This window comes from Salmo salar, chromosome ssa07, assembly GCF_905237065.1.
Source record: "Salmo salar chromosome ssa07, Ssal_v3.1, whole genome shotgun sequence".
Classification (NCBI taxonomy): Eukaryota; Metazoa; Chordata; class Actinopteri; order Salmoniformes; family Salmonidae; genus Salmo; species Salmo salar.
This window is the reverse complement of record NC_059448.1, coordinates 45,399,929-45,421,035: the sequence shown is the minus strand read 5'-3', so window position 1 is coordinate 45,421,035 and position 21,107 is coordinate 45,399,929. Positions and strand designations below refer to the sequence as shown.

The 21,107-nt window shown below is 43.4% G+C and overlaps 1 protein-coding gene across 1 annotated transcript; it reads right to left on the bottom strand.

The window, feature by feature from the left end:
* Window positions 1–1,523: 1,523 nt before the first annotated feature.
* Window positions 1,524–16,532, bottom strand: LOC106609336 (ras guanine nucleotide exchange factor E-like). The gene is made up of 7 exons (XM_045722516.1): window positions 16,373–16,532; window positions 16,133–16,236; window positions 14,356–14,670; window positions 13,892–14,233; window positions 12,011–12,736; window positions 11,471–11,839; window positions 1,524–1,960 (listed from the first exon to the last, which is right to left on the bottom strand). Exons 1-7 carry the CDS (start codon window positions 16,519–16,521, stop codon window positions 1,950–1,952), a joined length of 2,016 nt encoding a protein of 671 aa, XP_045578472.1. The 5' UTR covers window positions 16,522–16,532; the 3' UTR covers window positions 1,524–1,949.
* Window positions 16,533–21,107: the final 4,575 nt, after the last annotated feature.

Below are 21,107 nucleotides of genomic sequence, written 5' to 3'. Positions count from 1 at the left end.
CGCGATGCACCGATAACTCCTTGTTGTTTCCTTTCGGTATGGGAATCGTATGGGGCAGACTAAATCAGCTAATGAACATGCGAAGCTTAAGGTGTTTAAAGATAAGCAGCCGAGAGGCAACAACTGCAGACAGTCTGCCGTTGGAGTGATGACGCCTAGTATTTGGGAATGATGTCAACGACAGATAAACCAATCAAATGGAAAACGTAGCCTATATGACAACATCATATTGATACAAATATAGTAGTCTAGTAAATCCACATCGAACAAACATGAAAATAACATTGCTGACTTTCTCGTGCATAACAACTAACTGGGCTACATTAACGTTAATTATATTAGACTATTTTAATTGAAATCGGCCTAATAACTGCCTAATAACGTTACAACCTCAACAATAATAATAATAACAATAGGCTATAATAAGAATAGGCTATAAATAGGCCTGTTGGTTTTCCAATATTATCCAATAATGCATATTCATAATACAAATCATAAGGCTAAATTATGTTTTCCCTCTGCATTGTAAGGACTTCTTTGCAGCCTCGCCTCTCCCTCTTTCATATAGCCTACTCACCATACCGAACCGTAGGCTCCTGAGCCCATAGGAGTCAGGTTCTGGTACCGCTCGGGAACCTCCCATACAGTCTTGTTCAGCTCCTGCCGATAGTAGCCTGGTCTGGCCGACATTTTTACCGTAAAGAAAATTAGCTCTCAGGACTGGACTGATAGTCCTATCTGCACAATCCGCGGTAACTGTCTCCGACTAAGTGCACAGAGGGGAGTTGCCGGCCGTCTCTCTCTTTCTCTCTCTCTCTTGATATTTCTGAGAAGGGGGTATTGTAAGGGGAGATAGAGCTGGTAACAGATTCTGAGAACAATGTCTCAGACATGGGGGTAGCTGAGCGGAAAGAGGGGATGAGATAGGGTTGCGATTCATCTCATTAATCTATTAGGATAGGCTACTGCAAATAAAAATGTTACCCATAGCCTATCATTTCCCTTTTTTATGAAAATGGAATAAGGTCTCAAAAATTCATGTTTTTACAAAGCTCAGGGGTTCAATTGATTTGTGTTTATGGCACATTGCATTAATATAGACCGTCAGTGCAGCGGTGTGAATTTCACAGAACCACCCAAATTGCAGTAACCTATTGGTTTCTGAGATGTGAGGTTCACTGTCACTGTCCATGGTGCTCTCAACCCCTATCTCTTACTTCCTTATTCGTTTTAAAAGGATTGGGTGAGACAGACTCCTTTAGTAGTACTTGAAATATTCATGAAGTCTATTTAGAATAGACAACTCCTCTCAAATCTTAAAGTCGGATTATGACATTTTGATTTGCTATTGTTCAACCACTGAATCCATTTTCTATGAAGAATGAAATTCCACGATCGAAGTTATATGGATGTTTATTCGGTATTCATAACAAAGATTAAAGGAAATTCATACATCATAACAAAATACCAATAGTGTCATTATAACTAACTAGCCATCTTCTACAGTAGGCTACACTGGTCACACAAGAGTTCAACACTACATTTTAATTGTAATAATATTTTATTTACCTTTCTTTACTCTATTATTAAACAATCCAAGTATTACAGTAAATAACAAGGCGAAATAACAATGCTTATGAGTCCGTATATGTAAGTAGAATATCATTAAATAATATCATGTAATAGAGATGATAATAGTAGTAGTAATCAAATAACAATGCTTATGAGTCCGTATATGTAAGTAGAATATCATTCAATAATATCATGTAATAGAGATGATAATAAGTAAAAGTAGTAGTAATATTAATAATATTAATAATAGTTATAGTGGTGTGATAATACAATTAATTGAAATGCAGGTTCCTTCCAGACCATGATTGTGGTAGTCTCTCTGGCAGATCAGTGTGGTTTCTGTCTGCAGACTGTCTAGACTGTCATGGGAGAGCCCTCTAGTGGAGATCTGTTGAAACATCATATACAGGATAAAAGGACATGTATGAGAGGACATTAATGTATCTTATATGACCAGGCTTTGCCATTTTGTTTTAGATTATTAAGCTACAGTATAGGCTACTACTCACTACTGATTGTAGTGGGTATAGACTCTGAGGCCCACTATTGAACAGTTAAAGGGAGAAAATAGCAATGCAGAGAGTAGCCAACTGTATTCATTAGAGAGGTTTAATTGGAGCATTGCATAAAGTAATATATTGCATAGAGCTGACATGAGAGTCAAGACAGTAAATCTCTATTCCGGAGTAAACCATGACAGTTCTATGCAGTGGCGACTCGTCATTAGAGCAGAGCCCCACCTGCTTTGAGACCCACATTTTTAATTACAAAAATAAAATAATAATAATAATATATACAGTGCCTTGCAAAAGTATTCATCCCCCTTGGCGTTTTTTCCTATTTTGTTGCATTACAACTTCTAATTTAAACTGATTTTTATTTGGATTTCATGTAGTGGACATACACAAAATAGTCCAAATTGGTGAAGTGAAATGAAAACAATAACTTATTTAAATAAAAAAAAAGAACGGAAAAGTGGTGCGTGCTTATGTATTCACCCCCTTTGCTATGAAGCCCCTAAATAAGATCTGGTGCAACCAATTACCTTCAGAAGTCACATAATTAGTTAAATGAAGTCCACCTGTGTGCAATCTAAGTGTCACATGATCTGTCACATGATCTCAGTGTATATATACACCTGTTCTGAAAGGCCCCAAAGACTGCAACACCACTAAGCAAGGGGCATCACTAAGCAAGCGGCACCATGAAGACCAAGGAGCTCTCCAAACAGGTCAGGGACAAAGTTGTGGAGAAGTACAGATCAGGGTTGGGTTATAAAAAAATATCTGAAACTTTGAACATCCCAGCACTGTTAAATCCATTATTAAAATATTGAAAGAATATGGCAATACAACAAACCTGCCAAAGAGGGCTGCCCACCAAAACTCACAGACCAGGCAAGGAGGGCATTAATCAGAGAGTCAACATATAGACCTAAGATAAGCCTGAAGGAGCAGCAAAGCTCCACTGCGGAGATTGGAGTATCTGTCCATAGGATCACTTTAAGCCGTACACTCCACAGAGCTGGGTTTTATGGAAGATTGGCCAACAAAAATCCATTGCTTAAAGAAAAAAAATAATCAAACATTTTTGGTGTTAGCCAAAAGGCATGTGGGAGACTCCCCAAACATATGGAAGAAGGTACTCTGGTCAGATGAGACTAAAATGTAGCATTTTGGCCATCAAGGAAAATGCTATGTCTGGTGCAAACCCAACACCTCTCATCACCCTGAGAACACCATCCCAACAGTGAAGCATGGTGGTGGCAGCATCATGCTGTGGGATTGTTTTTCATCGGCAGGGACTGGGAAACTGGTCAGAATTGAAGGAATGATGGATGGTGCTAAATAAATGGAAATTCTTGAGGGAATCCTGTTTCAGTCTTCCAGAGATTTGAGACTGGAACAGGGGTACACCTTCCAGCAGGTCAATGACCCTAAGCATACTGCTAAAGCAACACTCAAGTGGTTTAAGGGGAAACATTTATATGTCTTGAAATGGCCTAGTCAAAGCCCAGACCTCAATCCAACTGAGAATCTGTGGTATGACTCAAAGATTGCTGTACACCAGCAGAACCCATCCAACTTGAAGGAGCTGGAGAAGTTTTGCCTTGAAGAATGGGCAAAAATCCCAGTGACTTGATGTGCCAAGCATATAGAGACATACCCCAAGAGACTTGCAGCTGTATCTGCTGCAAAAGGTGGCTCTACAAAGTATTGACTTTGGGGGGGTGAATAGTTATGCATGCTCAAGTTTTGTTTTTTTGTCTTAATTGTTGTTTGTTTCACAATAGAAAATGTTGTCTAAATCAAATCATACAACCCCCCCAAAATACATTTTAATTGCAGGTTGTAAGGCAACAAAATAGGAAAAATGCTAAGGGGGTGAATACTTTCGCAAGCCACTGTATATATATAAAAAAAAAAATTCTTCTATTTTTTGGTGGGGGCGCTTGCCTGTTTTGCATGTTATTTTGGCATTAATACGTGTCACATATGAGTTTGCAAACAATATAAAAAAATATATATCATTGAATTAATAAAGCTACATACAAACATGGTCTCTTTTCTATTTTCTTGATTAAGGCAGCTCCAAAATGCAGGTGTTTCAGCCTAGATCAGTGCTTTCTGTGGTGGTGGGGCGGGCCAGCAGAAAATAGGAGCATTGTGCCGTGATTGGCTCAGTGTTCTGTCACTCATGGGGACCTTTACGAAATCGCCAAGCTTCAGTCCTTAGTAAGGGTAGACATCCAACATTTCAGCCCTTTTGGTCCTGCCATAGAGTTATATTACAAGTGTCCTTACAAGAAGGCTCAAGGTCATTGGCCACAGAAATGTCAAATCACATTATGTACAGTAGCTTTGATTGGACTGATCATGTCAACATCTTACTTCCACAATCTTAGCTAGCAGTCATCATAATGAATCAAGTCTACTGGCAAATCCTTTTTTTCCTTGTCATATAAAGAGAATTAATGAAGAGAATATATAGATAAAACGTATCGGTGCTGCAAGCATTGCAACTGGGAAGTCGGGAATAAACAGCTCAAACAAGGAAAATACGTTTTGAAAGGTCATTCAACTTGGAATTGTAAATCCAGCATCTTTCTCTTTGATGACAAAATTTGCCCACGAAGGACCAACGCTGTCACGGTTGTCGTAAGGAGAAGCGGACCAAAGTGCAGCGTGTGTGTCGCTCCACATTTTATTTTCACTGTGAAAGTTTGCAATACATACACAAATAAACTGAACAAACAAACAAAACAAAATGTGACGCAGAGTAGAAACATACACTAACTCAGAAATAATCTCCCACAAACCCAGGTGAAAAAAAAAAGCTTCCTTAAGTATGATCTCCAATTAGAGACAACGAGGACCAGCTGCCTCTAATTGGAGATCCCAAACCAAACCCAACATAGAAATACAAAACTAGAACCTGACAACATAGAAAAACTAAACTAGAACACCCCCCTGTCACGCCCTGACCTACTCTACCATAGAAAATAACAGCTTTCTATGGTCAGGACATGACAGCCGCACCACTTTCCTGTTCAAGCACATCACAACAACATGGGACCAACATTGTCTTATGCTGCTTCATAAATTATGTAGTATGCCAGAGAGTTATGTATACTGTAGCTAAGAAAGTAATACTAAGTGTATGTTGTGTAGTAAGCTGTTAGTAGCCCATGTGCCTCACTCTAATAATTTGGTCTATTTTTCACAGTAAACAAATCGTTCGTGGCTGTTGTGTGCTTGTTTGCAAACTTTTTTTGTACAGCTTTGACAGTGCTACTGATAGTAGTGGTGGCGCGTGGCTTGCACGTGCAAATTCAGCACACACAACATTCTATAATAGAATTGTATTATTTGACATGTCAAATGAAAAGCTTATTTAACGCGTCAAATAGTGTTATATGACATGTATCTTTTTAGACACACAAAGACCCAAACAGCGTTCAATGTGCCTCACCCTAATAATTTTTGTTTATTTTCACCTCTTAATTTTGCCTACTGTTCTAACTTGATGGGGCACATGTAGCCTATAATGTCACGTCCTGACCAGTAATAGGAGTTATTTGTATTGTAGTTTGGTCAGGACGTGGCAGAGGGTATTTGTTTTATGTGGTTCGGGGTGGTGGTTTTGCTTAGAAGGGTGTTTGATTTATTATTTCCGGGTTTTGGGCTATGTTCTATGTTTTTTGTATTTCTATGTTCTCTCTAGTTTAGTATTTCTGTCACGCCCTGGCCAGTATAAATGTTAATTGTTATTGTAGTTTGGTCAGGACGTGGCAGAGGGTATTTGTTTTATGTGGTTCGGGGTGGTGTGTTAGTTAGGAGGGCGTTTGATTTATTATTTCCGGGTTTTGGGTTATGGTCTATGTTTATGTATTTCTATGTGTAGTCTAGTGAGTGTGTTTCTATGTTGAGTTAATTGGGGTGGACTTCCAATTGAAGGCAGCTGTTTGGTGTTGCCTTTGATTGGAAGTCCTATATTAGTTGGGTGTGTTTGTCTTGTATTTTGTGGGAGATTGTTCTTGGATTGCTGTGGTGCCTTCAAGGCTGTCATTTTGTCGTTCATCGTTTTGTTTATTTTTTGTTTGTTTGGTTTTTCCTTCTTTTCCGGTAAATAAAGAAGATGAGTATACACATACCTGCTGTGTTTTGGTCCGCCATTTCTAACGACGAACGTGACAGAATCTCCCACCAACTAAGGACCAAGCAGCAGAAGAAAGGGGACTTCGAGTTGGACTGGCGGGAGAGATGGACCTGGGAGGAAGTTCTGGACGGGGCTGGACCTTGGCACCAGGCTGGGGATTATCGCCGCCCGCAGTGGGAAATTGAGGCAGCCAAGGCAGAGAGGCGGAGGTACGAGGCCTTGGACGCGCTGAGGGAGAAGCACGAGAGGCACCCCCAAGAAATCTTTTGGGGGGGGCACACGGGTAGTTTGGCTAGGCCTAGGAAGAGCCGGAAGCCAGCTACCCATGGTTATATGGAGGAGCGTATGAAGTGGAGAGCGCCATGTTTCGCTGAGGAGCGCACTATCTCACCCATACGCACGCACAGTCCGGTGCGCATTATTCCAGCCCGTCGCAGGTGCCGTGCTAGAGCGGGCATCCAGCCTGGTAGGAGTATGCCTGCGCAGCGTATCTGGTCGCCGGTACGCCTCCGAGGACCAGGCTACCCAACTCCCGCTCTACGCACGGCTACCATCAGGCCCCTGCACAGCCCAGTCTGCCCTTTACAACCACCCCGCTCGTACAGGGCTACTAGTTCCATCCAGCCAAGACGGGTTGTGCAGGAGGTAAGATCAAGACCGCCTGTGCGCCTCCATAGCCCTGGGTTTCCAGCTCCTGTCTCTCGTGCGGACCCGGATGTGCGTCAACCCAGTCCGACTCAACCTGTTCCCGCTCCCCGCACTAGCCTGGAGGTGCGTGTTCCCAATCTGGTACACCCAGTACCAGCACCACGCACCAGGCTTCAAGTGCGTAAACCCAGCCCCGCCAGTCAACAGTCGTCAGAGCTGCCCGCCAGTCAACAGTCGTCAGAGCTGCCCGCCAGTCAACAGTCGTCAGAGCTGCCCGCCAGTCAACAGTCGTCAGAGCTGCCCGCCAGTCAACAGTCGTCAGAGCTGCCCGCCAGTCAACAGTCGTCAGAGCTGCCCGCCAGTCAACAGTCGTCCGAGCTGCCCGCCAGTCAACAGTCGTCCGAGCTGCCCGCCAGTCAACAGTCGTCCGAGCTGCCCGCCAGTCAACAGTCGTCCGAGCTGCCCGCCAGTCAACAGTCGTCCGAGCTGCCCGCCAGTCAACAGTCGTCCGAGCTGCCCGCCAGTCAACAGGCGTCAGAGTGGCCAGACTGCCCTGAACCGCCGGAGTGGCCAGACTGCCCTGAACCGCCGGAGTGGCCAGACTGCCCTGAACCGCCGGAGTGGCCAGACTGCCCTGAACCGCCGGAGTGGCCAGACTGCCCTGAACCGCCGGAGTGGCCAGACCGCCCTGAACCGCCGGAGTGGCCAGACCGCCCCGAACCGCCGGAGTGGCCAGACCGCCCCGAACCGCCGGAGTGGCCAGACCGCCCCGAACCGCCGGAGTGGCCAGACCGCCCCGAACCGCCGGAGTGGCCAGACCGCCCCGAACCGCCGGAGTGGCCAGACCGCCCCGAACCGCCGGAGTGGCCAGACCGCCCCGAACCGCCGGAGTGGCCCGACCGCCCTGAACCGCCCCGAGCTGCCAGACCGCCCCGACTGCCTGGAACGGCCAGAACCGGAGCCACCTCCTGATATAGGTGGGTTGGGGGGGGGTGTAGCACAGTGCCGTCGTTGACGGCAGCCACCCTCCTTTCCCTCCCTTTTAGTAGAGGGGAATTTTTGTTTTGTTGTTTGGGGTTGTGTTTTTTTTTTTTTTTTTTAAGGTGCTTCCGGGGTTAGCACCTTTAAGGGGGGGGTACTGTCACGTCCTGGCCAGTATAAGGGTTAATTGTTATTGTAGTTTGGTCAGGACGTGGCAGAGGGTATTTGTTTTATGTGGTTCGGGGTGGTGTGTTAGTTAGGAGGGCGTTTGATTTATTATTTCCGGGTTTTGGGTTATGATCTATGTTTATGTATTTCTATGTGTAGTCTAGTGAGTGTGTTTCTATGTTGAGTTAATTGGGGTGGACTTCCAATTGAAGGCAGCTGTTTGGTGTTGCCTTTGATTGGAAGTCCTATATTAGTTGGGTGTGTTTGTCTTGTATTTTGTGGGAGATTGTTCTTGGATTGCTGTGGTGCCTTCAAGGCTGTCATTTTGTCGTTCATCATTTTATTTTTTGTATACGTGTTTGTTTGGTTTTTCCTTCTTTTCCGGTAAATAAAGAAGATGAGTATACACATACCTGCTGCGTTTTGGTCCGCCATTTCTAACGACGAGCGTGACAATTTCTATGTTAGGTAATTGGGTGTTGGACTCTCAATTGGAGGCAGGTGTTTGTAGTTGCCTTTGATTGAGAGTCCTATATATAGGTATGTGTTTTGTGGAAGAATGTTCTGTGTATAGCCTTGTGCCTTACCAGACTGTTATGTCGTCAGTGTGTTTTGTGTACGTCTTTATTTTGGTTTCCCTTATCTTCCTTAGAAGAAGATGAGTACATATGATCTCGCTGCATATTGGTCCGACAATGATTTCTCTTTATCTTCTGACGAAGAAGAATGTGACATATAACCTGTTTTAGAGAAATGTAATCATCGAATATTGTAAGAGCTTTCATTGTCTGTTTATATGCCCCCTTTATTTATCTTACTGTTCTGACTTGTTGTACAGGGATTACACTGTAAGAACGGCCTATGCTCTGAATTCTGTCTCTGTACATTTCAAAAGTGCTCAAAAAATAGTTGCATTGACTACTTCCGTGTTCGCTCACTCATTAATGTCTTAATTGAAATTACGGATTGCCTCTTATCCGCTTATCGTCCTCTTATGCCATAGTTTGCACATCTCAATTGTTAGTAGAAACCACATTTGTTTAAGAAAGTCAGCCATATCAGCTTTGTTTTTAAAAAAGTCAGTAAATGAGGCTGAATTAACTGTTTCTCTGCCAGAAAAGGCTCCGCTGAAAGCCAGGTGTAGCAGTGGTAAGGTGTTGGGACTGCTGTTGGGACTCTGCTGTTGGGACAGCTTTATGTACTGCCTAACAGTTTGTGGGCACCGTTGATCACCGTTATACTGCAATTAATGTTTTGTTTAGTGTTGTGTAGTAGCTTTGCCGGCATACAATCGCCAAATGGAGCGAGTAGTCGTGCTGCACTTCGCTCCGCAGGTAACATTACATTTCATTACATTACAACGGTTTGATTTGTTTGATCTGAGCAATTTTTTTAGCTAGCTACATAGCCGTCTTTGTATCAAAGATAATTGTGTAGTTTAGAGTAATTATCGAGGTTAGCTAGCCAGCTATTTTCGTCCTCCGCGACACATTCTCCAAACTCAGTCAACACTGCTAGCTAGCCAACTTCTACCGACTAGCAGCACTGTAGAAACTAATACATTACAACGGAACGATTTGATTAGTGTAGTGTTAGCTAGCTACATAGTTGTCTTTGCTGTCTTTGTATCTAAGATAATTGTGTAGTTTAGAGTAATTATCGAGGTTAGCTAGCCAGCTATTTTCGTGCGACGCGACGCCGTTCTCCAGACTCCAGACTTAGTCGACACACCTAGTCATCATCAAACCCACTGCTAGCTAGCCAACCTTTACCGACTAGCAGCACTGTAGAAACGTATACATTACAACGGAACGATTTGACTAGTGTAGTGTTAGCTAGCTACATAGTTGTCTTTGTCATAGTTTGATAATTGTGTAGTTTATAGTAATTATCGAGGTTAGCTAGCCAGCTATTTTCGTCCCCCGCAACGCCATCTTCCAAACCTTGCCAACTATTACCGACGAGCAGCATTGTAGAAACTAAATACATTACAAAGGAACGTCTTGATTAGTGTTATGTTAGCTAGCTACATAGTTGCCTTTGTATCATGATAATGGTGTAGTACTGAAACTATCGAGGTTACCTAGCCAGCTACACTTTCAAACAAAGTCAACAACACAGCCACTGCTAGCTAGCCTACTTCACCAGCCAGCAGTACTGTATCATTTTAGTCTTTTTAGTCAATAAGATTTTTGCAACGTAAGCTGTCTATCCCTGTTCTCTCCCCTCTGCACAGGCCATACAAACGCTTCACACTGCGTATATCCTCACATGGTCTCTCCTATCATTGCTATGCAGACGACACTCAATTAATCCTCTCCTTTCCCCCTTCTGATATCCAGGTGGCGAATCGCATCTCTGCATGTCTGGCAGACATATCAGTGTGGATGACGGATCACCACCTCAAGCTGAACCCCGGCAAGACGGAGCTGCTTTTCCTCCCGGGGAAGGACTGCCCGTTCCATGATCTTGCCATCACGGTTGACAACTCCATTGTGTCCTCCTCCCAGAGTGCTAAGAACCTTGGCGTGACCCTGGATAACACCCTGTCGTTCTCCACTAACATCAAGGCGGTGACCCGATCCTGTAGGTTCATGCACTACAACATTCGCAGAGTACGACCCTGCCTCACACAGGAAGCGGCGCAGGTCCTAATCCAGGCACTTGTCATCTCCCAGATGGATTACGACAACTCGCTGTTGGCTGGGCTCCCTGCCTGTGCCATTAAACCCCTACAACTCATCCAGAACGCCGCAGCCCGTCTGGTGTTCAACCTTCCCAAGTTCTCTCACGTCACCCCGCTCCTCCGCTCTCTCCACTGGCTTCCAGTTGAAGCTCGCATCCTCTACAAGACCATGGTGCTTGCCTACGGAGCCGTGAGGGGAACGGCACCTCCGTACCTTCAGGCTCTGATCAGTCCCTACACCCAAACGAGGGCACTGCGCTCATCCACCTCTGGCCTGCTGGCCCCCCTACCTCTGAGGAAGCACAGTTCCCGCTCAGCCTAGTCAAAACTGTTCGCTGCTCTGGCACCCCTATGGTGGAACGAGCTCCCTCACGACGCCAGGACAGCGGAGTCAATCACCACCTTCCGGAGACACCTGAAACCCCACCTCTTTAAGGAATACCTGGGATAGGATAAAGTAATCCTTCTAACCCCCCCCCCCTAAAAGATTTAGATGCACTATTGTAAAGTGGTTGTTCTACTGGATATCATAAGGTGAATGCACCAATTTGTAAGTCGCTCGGGATAAGATCGTCTGCTAAATGACTTAAATGTAAATGTAATACATCCAACATTTTTGGTTTGTTTGCCCCCACCAAGATTTACAAGCTAAAATCGCCACTGGTTCTATGTAATATTTGTCTATCTGTAACTTTCTGAATGTTCCACCACACTGAACAAGCCCCAAAATAGGAGCTCCAAAGTTGAGCAACGCACCTTGACAGATGAAGGTTAATTCCTGATGACAGGAAGCATCCAGCCACTTCAGTTCTCCGTTGTCAACCCAGACCATCTTACCACAGTGGTAATTCATGGGGTTGAGGGGGAAGCAGCTGTGCCACTCGCTGTACTTCACCACCTTATCAACATCCCCACTGGTCCACAGCCAGGGGGCGCTCCACTCAAAGATGGACCGCTCCAGACCAATCCACACCCCCCCACATGGCAGCTCCACATTGGCCAGGAGCTGGGTCAAGTCAGTCTGCACGGTCTGGTTGGTGATGTGTACCAGGTTGGAGTGACGACTTTTACAGAACTTCAGGGCATTGATCCAACTCTTGGACTCGTTGAAGTAGTGCAGGTAATCTGCATGGACAAGACACACACATGAAATTGCACACATGTAAATGCAAGTTCAGAAACTAAAAACCACAAATACACACTTACAGTCTTAGCTGCCATTAAATGTCCAACAACTGTCACTTGTACACCTTTGTACAAATTGGTACAGAATGTAGCTCCATGTCTGACACTCACCAGGATGGAGTGGAGAAATTGCACTACTGGGGGAGGATGTGGGCTTCCTGTCTGGGGAGGTGGGACCTAATGAGGTCAGTTGTCCACTGGAAGTTGAGGTTGATGGAGTGGTGGACTGTCCAATAGTAGTGGTAGGTGGTGAGGTGGTGGACTGTTTGTTAGTAGTGGTAGTTTGTGAGGTGGTGGACTGTCCATTAGTAGTGGTAGGTGGTGAGGTGGTGGACTGTCCGTTAGTAGTTGTAGTTGGTGAGGTGGTAGACTTTCCATTATTAGTGGTAGGTGGTGAGGTGGTGAACTGTCCATTAGTAGTGGTAGGTCGTGAGGTGGTGGACTGTCCATTAGTGGTGGTAGTTGGTGAGGTGGTGGGCTGTCCGTTAGTAGTGGTAGGTGGTGAGATGGTAGACTTTCCATTAGTAGTGGTAGGTCGTGAGGTGGTGGACTGTCCATTAGTGGTGGTAGTTGGTGAGGTGGTGGGCTGTCCGTTAGTAGTGGTAGGTGGTGAGATGGTAGACTTTCCATTAGTATTGGTAGGTCGTGAGGTGGTGGACTGTCCATTAGTGGTGGTAGTTGGTGAGGTGGTGGACTGTCCACTATTAGTAGGAGGTAGTAAAGTGGCAGATGTTGTGGTGGACGTCTTGATAGAGGGAGGTCCAGTTGAAGTAGGGCTGGTGGTTTCAGGGGTAACAGGAGTGGTCAAATCCCCAGTGGTATTACTTGGACGTTCATCTGTCAAAATGAAGTAGAATACTTAAGTGATAATGGCGGAGAATCCAGTGTTTGGAGGATATATTGGCACGGGTATTTTTAGGCCGGAGACAAATTCGAGGACCTGCAAACCGTTCCAATATAGGATGTTTGAAAAAAAAAAATTGGGACACTTACAGATTACAGTTTTGGACAGGTAACTAGTAACTATAACGTATTCCATTTAGAAAGTAACCTTCCCAGCCCATGTCGGTTGCTAGAGATGCGACCTAGTCGTTCAGTCTTTTTGTACTATACCTATGGATATAGAACAAAAAGTAATTTGTTCTAAATGTTCCATTGCCATACTGGCTGGCAATGTTCTTATCCCTTTCTTGCTAGCTAGCCAACTACGTCTAACTTAAACTGTTTTCTACTGACATTTTTTGGGATACATCCATAACAATGAGCTAATGAGGCACATAGAAAATGTGCTCACTCGTCAGAACACTGTTGTTCAAAGGAGCTAGCCAACAACAAAGCGAATGCAATCACTTCAAAGTGAAGCTGCAAAGACTGCAAACTAGCTACACTTCGTTTCGTTTGACCTTTTTTCAATTGACATTTCTTTGTAAATATCCATAAAAATGATGCCAGCTGATTCATGATTTCGACTGGCTGAGAAACGCTGCCTGTCTCGTCCCGACTCCCGACACGTTCATTACTATAGGACAGCTGGAGATCCAATTTCAACATTAAAACAATGTTGCAAATATCTGAGAAACAGACAGCAAGGTTTATATAAATCTCCGTTGTTGAAAACTACATTTTAGTCTCAAAGAAATGTGAGATAATGTCTAGATGCTTTTTATAGCGGAGATTTAAGTTGATAAATTGCTTGGCTGAGCTGATGAGACAGTGTATTGCACAGTCAGATGGAACAGAGTAAATAGACATTTTAAGGTCAAAGATTTAGCCGGTGGTAACTTGTGAAATAGACACTGGCTGGAATGCAGTTTTAACCAATCAGCATTCAGCATTAGACCCACCCGTTGTATAAATGCATACACTGTAAGTGCCTGTTTCCTATCATTTCAGGAACTTTATAACAAATATTCCATAAATATTACATTTTGTCATAGATTATGATTGACTGTCAACACTAGTTTGATAACACTCTCACAGGGTTCAACTTACCCCCATAGCACAGGAAAGCTTTTTGAGTAGAACAATTTTCTGGTGTCCATTGTCTGTCATTTTTTGAGTTCAGCATAGCACAGTTTGCACCTGTCACATGCATTTTATGGTCCCATTTCTGAAATGGTTCCCCACTGGACCAATTCCATGTGTTGTTGTTGTACTTTAATCCAATCCAGGTGTGGTCCTTAGCCACCTCATCAAAGGCAACCTGCTCTTTCTGGTTACAGATACTTGCCAGAACTCTACCTGTTGATTTGCAGTTTTCCAGAGCTGACATCCACTGCATACTTCCATTCATCAACTCATACTCCTTCTCTGTTATTCCATTCTCATGATGAACTTATAGAGGGGGAAGATGAAGTTACTACTTTGATTTCATGAGACATAATCCAGGAAGTGAATTATGTCTCACTTTGAAAGTAGTTTATTAATATACATTGTATATACTGAGAGAGGCTTACCTAGTTGCTGACACACATACTGCTTTTGATTGTGACAATCCTCTGCTTGCCAGTGAGATGAAGTGGAGATGACACAGTCATGACCCATGTTCTTGTTAAATTCTGTTGCCCAGTTCAAGAACATGAAGTCCTCTCCATCAGACCACTTCCACTTTTCATTTGGATCAGGCTTACCCAAAGAGGATTGAATTGCCTTCCAATCCTCTTCTGTGTGTACGATGGACAGGTTTGTGTAGTGCTGTCTGCAGTACTCTTTTGCATCGTTCCAGTTTTCGTTCTCTTGGACAAGGGTGTACTTTTTGGCTGAGTAGGTGACTGTTGGAAATACAGAGAAAATGTTTATCAGACTGCTTGTTGTGTTGAGTGGCATTACATTACCATCTTCAGCTTTATCTATTATAAAATAAAGGCAACACATACTGTTTGGTAGCAGAGCAAAATAGAGATATAATTGATGGAAGCTACAGAGCACGTGTCAGGGGCATGGAGAAATTAATACATTTGCAATCTCTTTCCAAAATCGGATAAAAAAAAAATGAATATAGGCTATAGACTCAACTATCAACTGTATTCTTTATAGACTGCACTCGAATATAATGTCAATTCACACTCTAGTGCTTGGTGATATCCTTTATATTAACCAATCAACACAGATAATGAAATAAACAGAAACACAAAATAACCGAGTTTGATATCCATGTCTATGCTAGCCTGTTTAATAGGACCTATTAACAAAGTTGATCTCGATCATTAGAAATACATGACTCACATATACAGTGCATTCGGAAAGTATTCAGATCCCTTCCCCTTTTCCACATTTTGTTACGTTACAGCCTTATTCTAAAATTGAATACATATTTTTTCCCCTCATTAATCTACATACAATAGCCCATAATGACAAAGCGAAAACTGGTTTTTAGACATTTTTGCAAATGTATTAAAAATACATAAGTAAGTATTCAGACCCTTTGCTATGAGACTCAAAATTGAGCTCAGGTACATCCTGTTTCCATTGATCATCCTTGAGATGTTTGGAGTTTGGAGTCCACCTGTGGTAAATTCAATTGATTGGACATGATTTGGAAAGGCACACACCTGTCTATATAAGGTCTCACAGTTGACAGTGCATGTCAGAGCAAAAACCAAGCCATGTGGTCCAAGGAATTGTCCGTAGAGCTCTGAGAAAGGATTGTGCAGAGGCACAGATCTGGGGAAGGTTACCAAATAAAAATTGTTCAGTGGCAGGAACTGGGTGACTAGTCAGGATCGAGGGAAAGATGAACGGATCAAAGTACAGAGAAATCCTTGAATGAAACCTTCTCCAGAGTGCTCAGGACCTCAGACAAGGGCCGACAGCCAAGACAACGCAAGAGCGGTTTCGGGACAAGTCTTTGATTGTCCTTGAGTGGCCCAGCCAGAGCCCGGACTTGAAACCGATCATACTCCCCAAATACAGGTGTGCCAAGCTTGTAGCGACATACCCAAGAAGACTCGAGGATGTAATCGCTGCCAAAGTTGCTTCAACAAAGTACCTGGTAAAGGGTCTGAATACTTCTGAAAATGTCATATTTCTGTTTTATTTATTTTTTATACATTTGCAAAAAAATCTAACAACCTGTTTTTGCTTTGTCATTATGTGGTACTGTGTAGATTGATAAGTGGGGGAAAAAACGATGTAATACATTTTGGAATAAGGCTGTAACATAACAAAATGTAGAAAAAGTCAAGGGGTCTGAATACGTTACAAATGCACTGTTCATTAACTGTATGTGTTCACCTTTACCACTGCAGTTTCTCAGAGCGTAGCCTGAGGTTGCATGTTGGAGGTACTGTATTGTGACAGGCCTATCACCAGTTGAGGCCTTCAGAAAACACATGTCTCTGTGGGAAAAATATCAGAAAGGGTGTTACTTATCAGAAATGAACACAATGACCAAAATAACTGGCGTGGTTCAAAAGCCTTTATTTGCAGACACTCAATTACATTTTTTTAATAAAAAAGCTTTTGCGCATGTACCTGTTAGTGTTGTCAATCTTTGCTTCTTTTCCAACAAAGGTGAAGTACTGGCAATTGTACAATTCGGTGCATTTCTGTCTGCACTGACTTGCATCTTGGGGTACGAATGTTACCTCTGTAATATTTATCCTAAAAGCCACTCCATTCATTAAGTTCCTCTCACAACCTGTGTAACAGAGACATTTTACATCAGAAACTGCTTGCTATTTTTTTAAACAACTCAGGTCAGCACTTAACTACCAGCACTAAACTTAGCTATAGAAGGACACAACGCAGAATGAACAACACTGGACTAGAGAAACAAAAGGTATCAGTGGTATATTCAGGTATACTACCTGGACAATGGATCCCAATAAAGGTCCAATCAACAATGCAGCATGTTACAGTGTGTGGTGTACAGTATCTAGTAGCAGCCAATGTAAATACTCTAAACCTCCATTTTGATCATAATGAGGATAAATGCAACATGCAATAACAATGAGTCATCAACACTTGCCTTTTACTACCTTTAGACTGTAGTATGTTACATGGTCGTTGTAAGGGAGAATGCTGCTATCTACACAACAGCAGTAATTTCTGCTGTCCTGAAGGTTGGAAATGGTGAGGTCTTTCCCGCTGAGGCTGTGCATTTTTGAGTCATTGAATGTGATGATACCTCCATTCATCTTCACTATCGGGTTAGAACAATCACATCCATTCCACCTGTTTTCACAATTTCTGCCCCAGCATGTGTAATACCCGCGATCCTTCGCAGGGTACCCACAAACAAGGGTCACAGAGCTGCCCTCCAGTAGTGACACCTCAGTCACCAACACTGATGAGGCCCTGAGTGCTGTGGGGCCAAAGGTTAAATCAGGAAAATGTTGTTACGTGACTGGTCAGGCTTTGTTTCACTGACATAAACTTGTCCACAGACAAGGAGATGGCCCAGTCTCATCAAAGTCACTGATTCTGTTTCTAGACACTGGAAGCTTCGTACTGTAGATTTCGGGTAGTATTCTATTGTATGTATTTGGTATTCAGTTGTATGTGTTTGGTATTCTGTTATATGTGTTGACCAAGACAAGAGATACACAAATACATATCTTATACTGTAGGTATTAGTTCCATGTCAGTGTGGATGTACTGTGACTCATTGTATAACTGGATGTTGACAGTAGTGACACACTACTATTTTGAATATTGTAACAATCATAACAGAGGGGCTACTTGATAATACCAAGAGAAGAATATTCATCCCATCTGATCTCTTACCCAGTAGCAGGAGTAGAAGAACTGGCTGTATCATTACCACTGTGAACAAAAAATGACATGTTTTGAATCACAATCCATCAGTTCTCCCTCACTTTCAAGTACATGTTTTTATAACATTATTTAAAAGGAAATATAATTGTTGTGAAAGACCACAACAATTTGCCAATTCAGACATGTTTGAAATATTTCATGGAGAATAAAATGTACAGTTGAATTCGGAAGTTTACATACACCTTAGCCAAATACATTTAAACTCAGTTTTTCACAATTCCAGACATTTAATCCTAATAAAAATTCCCCTGTCTTAGGTCAGATAGGATCACCACTTTATTTTAATAATGTGAAATGTCAGAATAATAGTAGAGAGTGATTTATTTCAGCTTTTATTTCTTTCATCACATTCCCAGTGGGTCAGAAGTTTACATACACTCAATTAGTATTTGGTAGCATTGCCTATAGGATTGAGGTCAGGGCTTTGTGATGGCCACTCCAATACCTTGACTTTGTTGTCCTTAAGCCATTTTGCCACAACTTTGGAAGTATGCTTGGGGTCATAGTCCATTTGGAAGACACATTTGCGACCAAGTTTTAACTTCCTGACTGATGTCTTGAGATGTTGCTTCAATATGTCCACATAATTTTCCTCCCTCATGATGCAATCGATTTTGGGAAGTGCACCAGTCCCTCCTACAGCAAAGCACCCCCACAACATGATGCTGCCACCCCTATGCTTCACGGTTGGGATGGTGTTCTTCGGCTTGTAGACCTCCCCCTTTTTCCTCCAAACATAACAATGGTCATTATGGCCAAACAGTTATATTTTTGTTTCATCCTTCATCTCCAAAAAGTATTTGTCCCCATGTGCAGTTGCAAATCGTAGTCTGGCGTTTTTGTGGTGTTTTTGGAGCAGTGGCTTCTTCCTTGCTGAGCGGCCTTTCAGGTTATGTCGATATAGGACTCGTTTTACTGTTGATATAGAAACTTTTGTACCTGTTTCCTCCAGCATCTTCACAAGGTCCTTTGCTGTTGTTCTGGGATTGATTTGCACTTTTCGCACCAAAGTACGTTCATCTCTAGGAAACAGAACGCGTCTCCTTCCTGAGAGGTATGACAGCTGCGGGGTCCTATGGTGTTTATACTTGCGTTCTATAGTTTGTACAGATGAACGTGGTACCTTCAGGTGTTTGGAAATTGCTCACAAGGATGAACCAGACTTGTGGACGTCTAAAAAAAAATTCTGAGGTCTTGGCTGATTTCTTTTGATGTTCCCATAATGTCAAGCAAAGAGGCACTGAGTTTGAAGGTAGGCCTTGAAATACATCCACAGGTACACCTCCAATTGACTCAAATGATGTCAATTAGCCTATCAGAAGCTTCTAAAGCCATTACATACTTTTCTGGAATTTTCCAAGCTATTTAAAGGCACAGTCAACTTTGTGTATGTAAACTTCTGACCCACTGGAATTGTGATACAGTGAATGTGAAATAATCTGTCTAAACATTTGTTGGAGAAATTACTTGTCATGCACAAAGTAGATGTCCTAACCAACTTGCCAAAACTATAGTTTGTTAGAAATTTGTGGAGTGGTTGAAAAACTAGTTTTAATGACACCAACCTAAGTGTATGTAAACTTCCGACTTCAACTGTATATGAAAGAATTGTCTGTGTCTAGGAGGTTAACTTCTATGCTCGCTTCGAGGCAAGTAACACTGAAACGTGCATGCGAGTATCAGCTGGTCCGGATGACTGTGTGATCACGCTCTCCTCAGCCGATGTGAGTAAGACCTTCAAAAAGGTCAACATTCACAAGGCCGCTGGGCCAGACGGATTACCATGACGTGTACTCCGAGCACGCGCTGACCAACTGGCAAGTGTCTTCACTGACATTTTCAACCTCTCCCTGTCTGAGTCTGTAATACCCACATGTTTAAAGCAGACCACCATAGTCCCTGTGCCCAAGAACAATAAGGTAACCTGCCATGACTACCAACCCGTAGCACTCACGTCTGTAGCCATGAAATGCTTTGAAAGGCTGGTCATGGCTCACATCAACAACATTTTCACAGAAACCCTAGACCCACTCCAATTTGCGTACCAACAGATCCACAGATGATGCATTCTCTATTGCACTCTACACTGCCGTTTCCCACCTGGAGAAAAGGAACACCTATGTGAGAATGCTATTCATTGACTACAGCTCAGTGTTCAACACCATAGTGCCCTCAAAGCTCATCACTAAGCTAAGGACCCTGGGACTCAACACCTTCCTCTGCAATTGGATCCTAAACTTCCTGACGGGCCGCCCCCAGTTGGTAAGGGTTGGTAACAACGCATCTGCCACGCTGATCCTCAACACGGGGGGCCCTCAGGGGTGTGTGCTCAGTCCCTTCCTGTACTCCCTGTTCACTAATGACTGCACGGCCAGGCACAACTCCAACACCATCATTGAGTTTCCTGATGACACAACAGTGGTAGGCCTGATCACCAACAATGATGAGACAGCCTATAGGGAGGAGGTCAGAGACCTGACCGTGTGGTGCAAGGACAACAACCTCTTCCTCAACGTGATCAAGACAAAAAAGATGTTTATGGACTACAGGAAAAGTAGGACCGAGCACGCCCCCATTCTCATCAATGGGGCTGTAGTGGAGCAGGTTGAGAGCTTCAAGTTCCTTGGCATCCACATCACCAACAAACTAACATGGTCCATGCACACCAAGACAGTTGTGAACAGGGCACGACAAAACCTATTCCCCCCCAGGAAGGAGACTGAAAAGATTTGGCATGGGTCCTCAGATCCTCAAAGGTTTGACAGCTGCACCATCGAGACCATTCTGACTGGTTGCATCACTGCCTGGTATGGCAACTGCTCTGCCTCCAACCACAAGGCACTACAGAGGGTAGTGTGTACGGCCCAGTACATCACCGGGGCCAAGCTTCCTTCCATCCAGGACCTCTATACCAGGCGGTGTCAGAGGAAGGCCCTAAAAATTGTCAAAGACTCCAGCCACCCTAGTCATAGACTGTTCTCTCTGCTACCGCACGGCAAGCGGTACCGGAGCACCAAGTCTAGGTCCAAGAGGCTTCTACCCAAAGCCATAAGACTCCTGAACAGCTAATCAAATGCCTATCCAGACTATTTGCACCTCCCCCCCACCCCTACACTGCTTTTACTCTCTGTTATTATCTATGCATAGCCACTTTAATAACCCTACCTGCATGTACATAACTACCTCAATTACCTCGACACCGGTGCCCCGGCACATTGACTCTGTACCGGTACCCCCTGTATATAGCCCCGCAATTGTTATTTACTGCTGCTCCTTAATTATTTGTTTTTGTTATCTCTTACTTTTTGGGGGGTATTTTCTTAAAACTGCATTGTTGGTTAAGGACTTGTAAGTAAGTGTTTCACTGTAAGATTGAGATTAGATTGAGATTAAGACATATTGTATTTGTTGTATTTGGCGCATGTGACAA